At 38.0% G+C, this 12,277-nt stretch overlaps 1 protein-coding gene across 2 annotated transcripts in view; it reads right to left on the reverse strand.

Moving 5' to 3' along the window:
• The window catches only part of GRM1 (glutamate metabotropic receptor 1), a 398,541-nt gene that overhangs the window by 107,725 nt on the left and 278,539 nt on the right, over nt 1-12,277 (reverse strand). For both annotated transcript variants that reach the window (XM_036872141.1, XM_036872142.1), the window contains exon 5: nt 9,859-10,094. In XM_036872141.1, coding sequence (XP_036728036.1) covers nt 9,859-10,094 — 236 coding nt within the window. The remainder of the gene's footprint in view (nt 1-9,858; nt 10,095-12,277) is intronic.

The raw sequence follows: 12,277 nt of genomic DNA on the forward strand, positions 1-12,277 counted from the left end.
TTCATACAGTTAATATGCTGCCAGCCGCAGCAAATCTTAATATTGCCATATTTCAAGAAAATGGTAATATTTGTTTTCAAGGGAGCACAAAATGGTCATGTTCATAGAACAATAATTACGTATTTAGTAACCTACAGTGAGGGAACAATCCAAAAATAGTAACAACAAAAATCATGAAAACTCTCTGTACCATATTTAGTGTTTTTTTGTTTTGTTTTCTGTTTTTCTTCTAGTCATTTGTGTGTGTGTGTGTTCATTTTTTTTTAACATCTTTATTGGAGTATAATTGCTTTACAATGGTGTGTTAGTTTCTGCTGTATAACAAAGTGAATCAGTTATACATATACATATATCCCCATATCTCTTCCCTCTTGCATCTCCCCCCCTCCCACCCTCCCTATCCCACCCTTCTAGGTGGTCACAAAGCACCAAGCTGATCTCACTGTGCTACGCGGCTGCTTCCCACTAGCTATCTATTTTACATTAGGTAGTGTATATATGTCCATGCCACTCTCTCACTTCGTCCCAGCTTACCCTTCCCCATCCCCATGTCCTCAAGTCTATTCTCTATGTCTGTGTTTTTATTCCTGTCCTGTCCCTAGGTTCTTCAAAACGAATTGTATTTTTTTTTTGTTTTGTGTTTTTAGATTCCATATACATGTGTTAGCATATGGTATTTGTGTTTCTCTTTCTGACTTACTTCACTCTGTATGACAGTCTCTAGGTCCATCCACTCACTACCAATAACTCAATTTCATTTCTTTTTATGGCTGAGTAATATTCCATTGTATATATGTCCCACATCTTCTTTATCCATGCATCTGTCAATGGACACTTAGGTTGCTTCCATGTCCTGGCTATTGTAAATAGAGCTGCAATGAACATTGTGGTACATAACTCTTTTTGAATTATGGTTTTCTCAGGGTATATGCCAGGTAGTGGGATTGCTGGGAGGTATGGCAGTTCTATTTTTAGTTTTTAAGGAACCTCCATACAATTCTCCACAGTGGCTGTATCAATTTACATTCCCACCAACAGGGCAAGAGAGTTCCCTTTTCTCCACACCCTCTCCAGCATTTATTGTTTGTAGATTTCTGATGATGACCATTGTAACCGGTGTGAAGTAACACCTCACTGTAGCATTGATTTGCAGTTCTCTAATAATTAGTAATGTTGAGCATCCTTTCATGTGTTTGTTGGCAATCTGTATAATTTCTTTGGAGAAATGTTTATTTAGGTCTTATGCCCATTTTTGGATTGGGTTGTTTGTTTTTTTGATACTGAGCTGCTTGTAAATTTTGGAGGTTAATTCTTTATCAATTGCTTCGTTAGCAAATATTTTCTCCAATTCTGAGGGTTGTCTTTTTGTTTTGTTTATGGTTTTCTTTGCTGTGCAAAAGCTTTTAAGTTTCATTAGGTCCCATTTGTTTATTTTTGTTTTTATTTCCATTACTCTAGGTGGTGGATCAAAAAAGATCTTGCTGTGATTTATGTCAAACTGTGTTCTTCCTATGTTTTCCTCTAAGAGATTTATAGTGTCCAGTCTTACGTTTAGGCCTCTAATCCATTTTGAGTTTATTTTTGGCTATGGTGTTAGGGAGTGTTCTAATTTCATTCTTTTACATGTAGCTGTCCAGTTTTCCCAGTACCACTTATTGAAGAGACTGTCTTTTATCCATTGTATGTCCTTGCCTCATTTGTCATAGATTAGTTGACCATAGGTGCATGGGATATCTCTGGGCTTTCTATCCTGTTCCATCGGTCTATATTTCTGTTTTTGTGCCAGTACCATATTGTCTTAATTACTGTAGCTTTGTAGTATAGTCTGAAGTCAGGGTGTCTGATTCCTCCAGCTCTGTTTTTCTTTCTTAAGATTGCTTTGGCTATTCGGAGTCTTTTGTGTTTCCATACAAACTGTAAAATTTCTTGATCTAGTTCTGTGAAAAACGTCATTGGTAACTTAATAGGGATCACATTGAACCTGTAGATTGCTTTGGGTAGTAGAGTCATTTTCACAATATTGATTCTTCCAATCCAAGAATATGGTATATCTCTCCATCTGTTTGTATCATCTATAATTGCTTTCATCAGTGTCTTATAGTTTTCTGCATACAGTTCTTTTGTCTCCCTAGGTAGGTTTACTCCTAGGTATTTTATTCTTTTTGTTGCAATGGTAAATGGGAGTGTTTCCTTAATTTCTCTTTCAGATTTTTCATCATTAGTGTACAGGAATGCAAGAGAGTTCTGTGCATTAATTTTGCATCCTGAAACTTTACCAAATACATTGATTAGCTCTAGTAGTTTTCTGCTGACATCTTTAGGATTCTCTAAGTATAGTATCATGTCATCTGCAAACAGTGACAGATTTACTTCTTCTTTTCCAATTTTTATTCCTTTTATTTCTTTTTCTTCTCTGATTGCCATGGCTAGGACTTCCAAAACTATGTTGAATAATAGTGGTGAGAGTGGGAAACCTTGCCTTGTTCCTGATCTTAGAGGAAATGTTTTCAGTTTTTCACCATTGAGAATGATGTTTGGTCTGGGTTTGTCATATATGGCCTTTATTATGTTGAGGTAGGTTCCCTCTATCCCCACTTCCTGGAGACTTTTTATCATAAATTGGTGTTGAATTTCGACAAAAGCTTTTTCTGCATCTATTGAGATGATCATATGTTTTTTATTCTTCAATTTGTTAATATGGTGTATCACATTGATTGATCTGCATATATTGAAGAATCCTTGCATCCCTGGGATAAATCCCACTTGATCATGGTGTATGATCCTTTTAATGTGTTTTTGCATTCTGTTTGCTAGTATTTTGTTGAGGATTTTTGCATCTATATTCATCAGTGATACTGGTCTGTAATTTTCTTTTTTGTAGTATCTTTGTCTGGTTTTTGTATCAGGGTGATGGTGCCCTCATAGAATGAGTGTGGGAGTTTTCCTTCCTCTGGAATTGTTTGGAAGAGTTTGAGAAGGATGGGTGTTAGCTCTTCTCTAAATGTGTGATAGAATTCACCTGTGAAGCCATCTAGTCCTGGACTTTTTTTGTTGGAAGAGTTTTAATCACAGTTTCAATTTCATTACTTGTGATTGGTGTGTTCATATTTTCTATTTCTTCCTGGTTCAGTCTTGGAAGGTTATACCTTTCTAAGAATTTGTCCAGTTTTTCCAGGTTGTCCATTTTATTGGCATAGAGTTGCTTGTAGTATTCTCTTAGGATGCTTTGTATTTCTGTGGTGTCTGTTGTTACTTCTCCTTTTTCATTTCTAATATTATTGATTTGAGTCCTCTCCCTCTCTTTCCTGATGGGTCTGGCTAATGGTTTATCAATTTTGTTTATCTTCTCAAAGAACCAGCTCTTAGTTGTATTGATCTTTGCTATTGTTTTCTTTGTTTCTATTTCATGTATTTCTGCTCTGATCTTTATGATTTCTTTCATTCTGCTAACTTTGGGTTTGTTTGTTGTCCTTTCTCTAGTTCTTTTAGATGTAAGGTTAGATTGTTTATTTGAGATTTTTCTTGTTTCTTGAGGTAGGCTTGTATTGTTATAAACTTCCCTCTTAGAACTGCTTTTGCTGCATCCCATTGGTTTTGGATGGTCGTGTTTTCATTGTCATTTGTCTCTAGGTATTTTTTGATTTCCTCTTTGATTTCCTCAGTGATCTCTTGGTTATTTAGTATCGTATTGTTTAGCCTCCATGTGTTTGCGTTTTTAACGTTTTTTTCCTTGTAATTGATTTCTAATCTCATAGCGTTGTGGTCAGAAAAGATGCTTGATATGATTTCAATTTTCTTAAATATACTGAGGCTCGATTTGTGATCCAAGATGTGATCTATCCTGGAGAATGTTCCGTGCGTACTTGAGTAGAAAGTGTAATCTGCTGTTTTTGGATGGAATGTCCTATAAATGTCAATTAAATCTATCTGGTCTATTGTGTCATTTAAAGCTTGTGTTTCCTTATTGATTTTCTTTTTGGATGATCTGTCCATTGGTGTAAGTGAGGTGTTAAAGTCCCCCACTATATTGTGTTACTGTTGATTTCCTCTTTTATAGATGTTAGCAGTTGCCATATGTATTGAGGTGCTCCTATCTTGGGTGCATATATCTTTATAATTGTTATATCTTCTTCTTGGATTGATATCTTGATCATTATGTAGTGTCCTTCCTTGTCTCTTGTAACGTTTTTTATTTTAAAGCCTATTTTATCTGATATGAGTATTGCTACTCCAGCTTTCTTTTGATTTCCAATTGCATGGAATATCTTTTTCCACCCCTTCACTTTCAGTCTGTATGTGTCCCTAGGTCTGACGTGGGTCTCTTGTGCACAGCAAATATATGGGTCTTGTTTTTGTATCCATTCAGCGAGCCTGTGTCTTTTGGTTGGAGCAGTAATCCATTCACGTTTAAGGTAATTATTGATATGTATGTTCCTATTACTATTTTCTTAATTGTTTTGGGTTTGTTTTTGTAGGTCCTTTTCTTCTCTTGTGTTTCCGGCTTAGAGAAGTTCCTTTAGCATTTGTTGTAGAGCTGGTTTGGTGGTGCTGAATTCTCTTAGCTTTTGCTTGTCTGTAAAGCTTTTGATTTCTCCATCAAATCTGAATGAGCTCCTTGACGGGTAGACTAATCTTGGTTGTAGGTTCTTCCCTTTCATCACTTTAAATATGTCATGTCACTCCCTTGTGGCTTGTAGAGTTTCTGCTGAGAAATCAGCTGCTAACCGTATGGTAGTTCCCCTGTATGATATTTGTCGTTTTTCCCTTGCTGCTTTCAGTAATTTTTCTTTGTCTTTAATTTTTGCCAATTTGATTACTATGTGTCTCGGCGAGTTTCTCCTTGGGTTTATCCTGTATGGGACTGTCTGCGCTTCCTGGACTTGGGTGGCTATTTCCTTTCCCATGTTAGGGAAGTTTTTGATTATAATCTCTTCCAGTATTTTCTCAGGTACTTTCTCTCTCTCTTTTCCTTCTGGGACCCCTGTAATGTGAATGTTTTTGCATTTAATCTTGTCCCAGAGGTCTCTTAGGCTGTCTTCATTTCTTTTCATTCTTTTTTCTTTATTCTGTTCCACAGCAGTGAATTCCACCATTCTGTCTTCCAGGTCACTTATCCATTCCTCTGCCTCAGCTATTCTGCTATTGATTCCTTCTAGTGTATTTTTCATTTCAGTTATTGTATTACTCATCTCTGTTTGTTTGTTCTTTAATTCTTCTAGGTCTTTGTTAAACATTTCTTGCATCTTCTCCGTCTTTGCCTCCATTCTTTTTCCAAGGTCCTGGGTTATCTTCACTATCATTATTCTGAATTCTTTTTCTGGAAGTTTGCCTATCTCCACTTCATTTAGTTGTTTTTCTGGGGTTTTATCTTGTTCCTTCATCTGGTACATAGCCCTCTGCCTTTTCATCTTGTCTATCTTTCTGTGAATGTGGTGTTTGTTCCACGGGCTGCAGGATTGTAGTTCTTCTTGCTTCTGCTGTCTGTCCTCTGGTGGATGAGGCTAAGAGGCTTTTGCAAGCTTCCTGATAAGAGGGACTGGTGGTGGGTAGAGCTGGCTGTTGTTCTGGTGGGTAGAGCTCAGTAAAACTTTAATACGATTGTCTGCTGATGGGTGGGGCTGGGTTCCCTTCCTGTTGGTTGTTTCGCCTGAGGCAACCCAACACTGGAGCTTACCTGGGCTCTTTGGTGGGGCTAATGGCGGACTATGGGAGGGCTCACGCCAAGGAGTACTTCCCAGAACTTCTGCTGCCAGTGTTCTTGTCCTCACAGTGAGACACAGCCACCCCCCGCCTCTGCAGGAGACCCTCCAACATTAGCAGGTAGGTCTGGTTCAGTCTCCTATGGGGTCACTGCTCCTTCCCCTGGGTCTCGATGTGCACACTATTTGGTGTGTGCCCTCCAAGAGTGGAGTCTCCATTTTCCCCAGTCCTGTCAAAGTCCTGCAATCAAATCCCACTAGCCTTCAAAGTGTGATTCTCTAGGAATTCCTCCTCCTGTTGCTGGACCCCCACGTTGTGAAGCCTGATGTGGGGCTCAGACCCTTCACTCCAGTGGGTGGACTTCTGTGGTATAAATGTTCTCCAGTTTGTGAGTCACCCACCCAGCAGTTATGGGATTTGATCTTATTGTGATTGCGCCCCTCCTATCATCTCATTGTGGCTTTTCCTTTGTCTTTGGATGTGGGGTATGTTTTTTAGTGAGTTCCAGTGTCTTCCTGTCGATGACTGCTCAGCAGTTAGTTGTGATTCTGGTGCTCTCACAAGAGGGAGTGAGAGCACGTCCTTCTACTCCACCATCTTGAACCAATCGATTTCACAATGATTAATTTTTTAGAAGTTAGACTTTGATGTTTTAGTTAGTGCTTTTCCAACACATCTCCAGTCCCTTGATATACTCAACTAATTAAGCAGTGATGTAGACTTTTCATGAAGTACTTTTTAATTAGCCACAGTGATTCCCAAATTATTCAGCCTGAGCTCAGGACCCTTAATATTCAAACTGACAATCCAGAGCATGTAAACTCTTTATTTAAATAGTGACATCTGAAATTAAGCTCAATAAAGGTTTCTATGGAAACTAACTGCAATATCAAAACTTTGCAAAACACAAAAATGACCCAATTAGAAGAGGTAAAAATAAATGTCAGAAAGTGTAGCTATGAATAGTATGGAAAGGTTACTTCTATTTCTTTACATTAATTTTCATAAGTGTGTCTGCATATTCATTAGAAGACTACAGAATTCATTTGCTATTCAAGAATATCAAGTAGATAAGAATGATACATAAAGTGAAATTTTTTGTCAATCTGCAATAAAATTGAAGCCAATTCCCTACACAGACTAAAACTGAAGAGTTAGTTTACATGAATGTATGCACACAGACATAAAATTCTAGGATATTTGCAGCAGAAAAGATGAATAACTTTTATGAATTAGTTCCAAGTAGAGAAGTTAAATAAGCCTTCTGTCTTCCTTAGAACTAAGAACAAAGGGAAATATTTGCTGAACTTGACTCCAGAATGAAATGCAAATAAAAACATGTTTATCAAATTTTATAATCAAATAAGAAGCTCTTAAAAATAGCTTTGAGAGTCAAGCATAATATAAGAACAATTCATGAATGTGCCAATCTTTTTTTCCTGCTATGAATGTTAACCAAGTTTAGATTTTAACCTTGACATTTGCATATACTGTGACAAATGAAAACCCAAAGTATTATTGTACATGGCTGCAGAATTCTAACTTTTGTTTTGAAAGCTCAGGTCTCAAGATATTTTCCTGGAAATCCTTAAATAAAGACATCCAAACATGTTTAAAAAGTAATATTCTGAACTCTACTAATGAAACACAGTATCAAAGTGACATATATAGTTGCATCACTAACAGGCACCTCAAACTTAACTCATCTGAAATTTAGCTCCTGATCTTTCCCTAACCTGCTTTTCCTGGAGTCTTCCTCATCTCAGTCAATGGCAACACCATCTTTTCAGTTGCTCAGACCAGAGTCATTTTTCACAATTCTATCAGCAAATCCCCTCAGCCCTCATTCAAAATATCCTCAGAATTCAATCACCTCTCTCCATCTTGCTTGCCACAACCATGCCCCAATCCACCACACTCTCACCTACATTATTACAGCAACCTCCTAACTGCTCTGCTTCCTTCTTCTGACTTTCCCCCTTTTGTCAAAACTTAAAAACTGCAGCAAGAGTAATTCTGTTCAGAAAAAGTAAGGCTGATCCTGTCTCTACTGTGCTCGAACTTCCCAGTGGCTTTCCATCTCACTCAGAACAAAGCCAAAGTTTTCACAAGGGACAGTTAAGTCCTGCAGGACCTGTTCCCCTGTGTGCCTCTCTGACTTCTCACCTGCTATTCAATGTACTCACTGGCTTCAGGCAGCCTGAGCTCCTTACTGTTCTCCCACTAAGCCGGGCATGCCGGTGCGTCTTTTTATTTGCTATTCCTCTGCTTGGAATGCCCTTCCCAGGTGTTTGCTTGGCTCACTCTCACATCTTTAATCAAATGTCTCCTTCTCAGTGAGGCTTTCTCTGGCCATTCCCTTTTAACATGCTCTTATGATCACTTAAATGAGAATATATTTTGCTTAATTTATTTTTGTTCTATTTATTTCTCTGCACTGAAATGTAAGGTTATTGAAACAGTTCTTTTCCTCTTTTGTTTTCAGCTGTATTTCCATCTCCTAGAATAAAGCCTTGCATATACTAGGTGCTCAATAAATTTTGTTGAACGTTGAATCAGTGAAATATATTTCATTTAGAAAAATAATAGTCCTAACTTTTCCTTAAATAAAGTAAAACTCATTGACAACAACATAAATTAACTGATCAATACATTAATAAGAAATGACTGAGATTCCAGAGATCAGTGGTGTACAGGTTCTATGAGGGTTATAAGAACTCCCTATCTTCAAAGATCTTATAGTTTAAGAAAACAACATTCATTAGAAAACAATAAAAGACAATCTATTACTAAATTCTAAGTCCAAAGTAGTCAAGCATTGTGGTATTTAGGAGGTGAGTGTTCTAATCCCATTGCTGCCATTAACTAAATGAACCTAAGGAAATGTTGCCCCTTTATCCTCAATGTCTTCATTTTGCAGATAAGGAGAATGCACTAGGTGGCTTACTGGTCCACTAGAATTCTTAACTTCTATTGGTCTATTATTTGAGAGAAGAGAGAAAGTAGAGATATGTGACAGAGGTGGTTAGCTGTTCAGCAACTCTTTTCCTCTTCTCCTAGCTCTTAGCCTCCCAAGAAGCCATACCAAAGGAGTTCTAAAAACCTTGATTGATTGAAAATAGATTCACACCAAACAGTTTCCCAGTGAATTCTGCTGAATTTTATCAAGTTAGACACAAATCACTGCATTTACATATTTTGGTATTTTAAAATAATTTTCTAATATCAAAATGTGAATGTTATTAAAAGTAGAAATAGTTTTTGTCATTATTCTTACCCTGTCTTATAAAAACTCATTGTCTTCAGTTGTTATTTATCTATATCATGCGTATTATCTGTTTTGATTTGCCCAAAGAGACCACAAGTTTCTCTAGGTCAAGAGTCATGAATTATACACCTTTCTGTCCTTTTTTTTTGGGAGGGGTGTATTCAGTGCTTTGTATGTGCTGTGTGAATGAATGGGGTCTAGACATTTCTGAATAAAATCTTCTCAGCCTAGTTATAGGAAATATGTGTCACATCACTGTGCTACAATACAAATTTGGTCATGGATAGAGTCTTTAATGCTCTGGTAGTTCCTGGTGGCAGGGAGAAGGGAGACATCCTGTGGAGTTCATCAAGCCCTGAAAGACCTTTAACAATGCGCCGCCCTTCTTTGGCATGCCTCTAGTGAGTAGTGCATGGGAAGTATCTGTCCCTTCTTGTCGCTTGTGCCCATATACACCCATGTTGGTGGTGTGGCCCTAGGTGACACCTTATCTTCTGCTGACTTTTATATCAAAGCAAGTCCTAAAGAAGAAAAAGGGATCAAACCAGTGCTGCTTACTTATGTCTGCGGTTAGCATCTCCTAAGCATGCGTGCAATACAATCTCTTCCCTCTGGCCTGAATACTAAATACCTGAATTCTCAGTTTCCTTTTCCTTTATTTATCTTTTCTTATAACTTGTCCCACCAGAGACCAAAGCAGTCTCCATGTTTCCAGAATATAGAAACATGAATCCTTGGGGCAATACACACTCCCTCCTCATTTTAGCTATTTTAGAAATTAAGTTGGCAATTTAATTCTTGTATCTCCAGCCTTGGCACTTTCTATACTTATTGAACAAACTGGAAGAGATGACCAAAATCTGAGTTGTGATGTTGTAAACACGAGTTACCTGTGCAGATTCTTTTAAAGTTGGGATTTTCCAGAATGTGTCCTGGTAAGCGGCACTGGAACCGATGTTGCCAGAACTCAGGGAACCAGGGATTCCGCGTATTAGTGTCCAGCCTCAGTTTCAGGAAATAATCATCAAAGGACCTGACCTCTGGAGACTGCAGCTTTATCGTGATTCCCCCGTTGGCTTCCACCTCATAACCTTCAATGACTTCATCTCTGTCTGCCCAGCCATCACTAAAAAATGCAGGGATTGGGGTGGGGAGAGAGAAAGACAAAAGTCTCACAAATAGAGCTATGAGTTTTGCATGAATGAAGCAATTCAGCAAGACTTAAAGTCTATTTTAAGCCAACATTGTTAACTATCAATGACTTTTTTTTATTTTTGTGGACAATAGAAAATTATAGTGTCATAATGTCAAAAACAAACAATCATAATGTCTTGTTTGTTTTTCACAGTAGTGAAAGTGATGATGAAGATGATGACAGTAACAATTACAAGAACTAACGTTTATTGAGCATTTACTAGTCACCAGATTCTGCACTATTCAATTTTACTGAGTCAGATGTTCAGCAAATAGCTGAGTCCTGGTGGATCCTGGATACAGATCCAGGCAGTCTGGCTCCCAAGCCCATTGCTCTTTACAACTAGACCACAAAGCCCATCGGTTGTTCTCCAAACCCGAAGAAAATAAAACCCAGGTACTCAGGACCTTCTCAATAAGAGCTAGGCAAGGTTTCAAGGTTGCAATCAAGACCATTATATGAGCTGCATTATATAGCGTAGAAAATTGATCTAGCTTAGAAACATGACAATCACAGATTTTGTTCCTGGACATTGTTCAAATTTGCATCTCTTAGAAATGACCAGATGCTTTTTTTTTTTCCTAATGTTATTTCAAAATAACAGCATTAAAAGAAAACAACCTGACTCCCCAAAATAAAAAAATCCTCCTGCTCTCTAAATGGCAGTTCACTGACATTTCATTTGTAGGTTCAAATTTTTTAAGTTTGTCCACTTTCTAGAACATTCACATCTGCCAAGAGGGATATATCTCCAGTTTAATTCAAGTGTATCTATGAGCTAGGCCCAACCTCATGTGAGTGGCTATGATCCCTTCCCAAGAGGGGGTCAAAGAAAAATTGCACCAGAGTTAAAGAGGCAAAGAAGACTTTATTCAAGACTATTTCAATAGGCCAAAGATACTGAACTCAATTCTGCTGAAACAAAAGGTGGAAGTGCTAGGATAAGCTAGTGAGGAAGTGCTGGCTGACACTGAGTGGAGCTTGGTCAATGTGATTAAACCATCTGTGTTTGATAATTGTCATTTATCTAAATTAGGCTCCCACCTTCCCACAGAAACTGGGCGATAGGGGTCTGCTATCACTCTTAACGATCATATTTTAAAGGGATGGCTCCCAGGCACCTGAGAAAAAAATTTCTCTGTTGTAAAACTAGCAAGAGGCTGGGAGAAATTTTACATTTCAAAGGGGCAGAGAAAGAATTGACACTGGCGTGCCTTTAAAAGTAAAAAGCTGTATCATTCATCTGTCGATGGACACATATATACAATGGAATATTACTCAGCCATAAAAAGAAATGAAATGGAGGTATTTGTAATGAGGTGGATGGAGTTAGAGTCTGTCATACAGAGTGAAGTAAGTCAGAAAGAGAAAAACAAATACAGTATGCTAACACATATATATGGAATCTAAGGGAAAAAAAAAAAGGCCATGAAGAACCTAGTGGCAAGACGGGAATAAAGACACAGACCTACTAGAGAATGGACTTGAGGATATGGGGAGGGGGTGGGGTGAGATGTGACAGGGTAAGAGAGTGTCATGGACATATATCCACTACCAAATGTAAAATAGATAGCTAGTGGGAAGCAGCCGCATAGCACAGGGATATCAGCTCGGTGCTTTGTGACCACCTAGAGGGGTGGGATGGGGAGGGTGGGAGGGAGGGAGATGCAAGAGGGAAGAGAAATGGGAACATATTGTATATGTATAACTGATTCACTTTGTTATAAAGCAGAAGCTAACACACCATTGTAAGGCAATTATACTTCAATAAAGATGTTTAAAAAAAAAAAAAAAGCTGTGACAAAGTGAGAGAGTGGCATGGACATATATACACTACCAAACATAAAATAGATAGCTAGTGGGAAGCAGCCGCATAGCACAGGGAGATCAGCTCGGTGCTTTGTGACCACCTAGTAGGGGTGGGATAGGGAAGGTGGGAGGGAGGGAGACGCAAGAGGGAAGAGATATGGGAACATATGTATATGTATAATTGATTCACTTGGTTATAAAGCGGAAACTAACACACCATTGTAAAGCAATTATACTCCAATAAAGATGTTAAATAAAAAAAAAAAGTAAATGTTCTATCTAAGAAAAGGGAATTCTCGGGGCCC

The sequence above is a fragment of the Balaenoptera musculus genome, chromosome 12 (genome assembly GCF_009873245.2).
Source record: "Balaenoptera musculus isolate JJ_BM4_2016_0621 chromosome 12, mBalMus1.pri.v3, whole genome shotgun sequence".
NCBI lineage: Eukaryota > Metazoa > Chordata > Mammalia > Artiodactyla > Balaenopteridae > Balaenoptera > Balaenoptera musculus.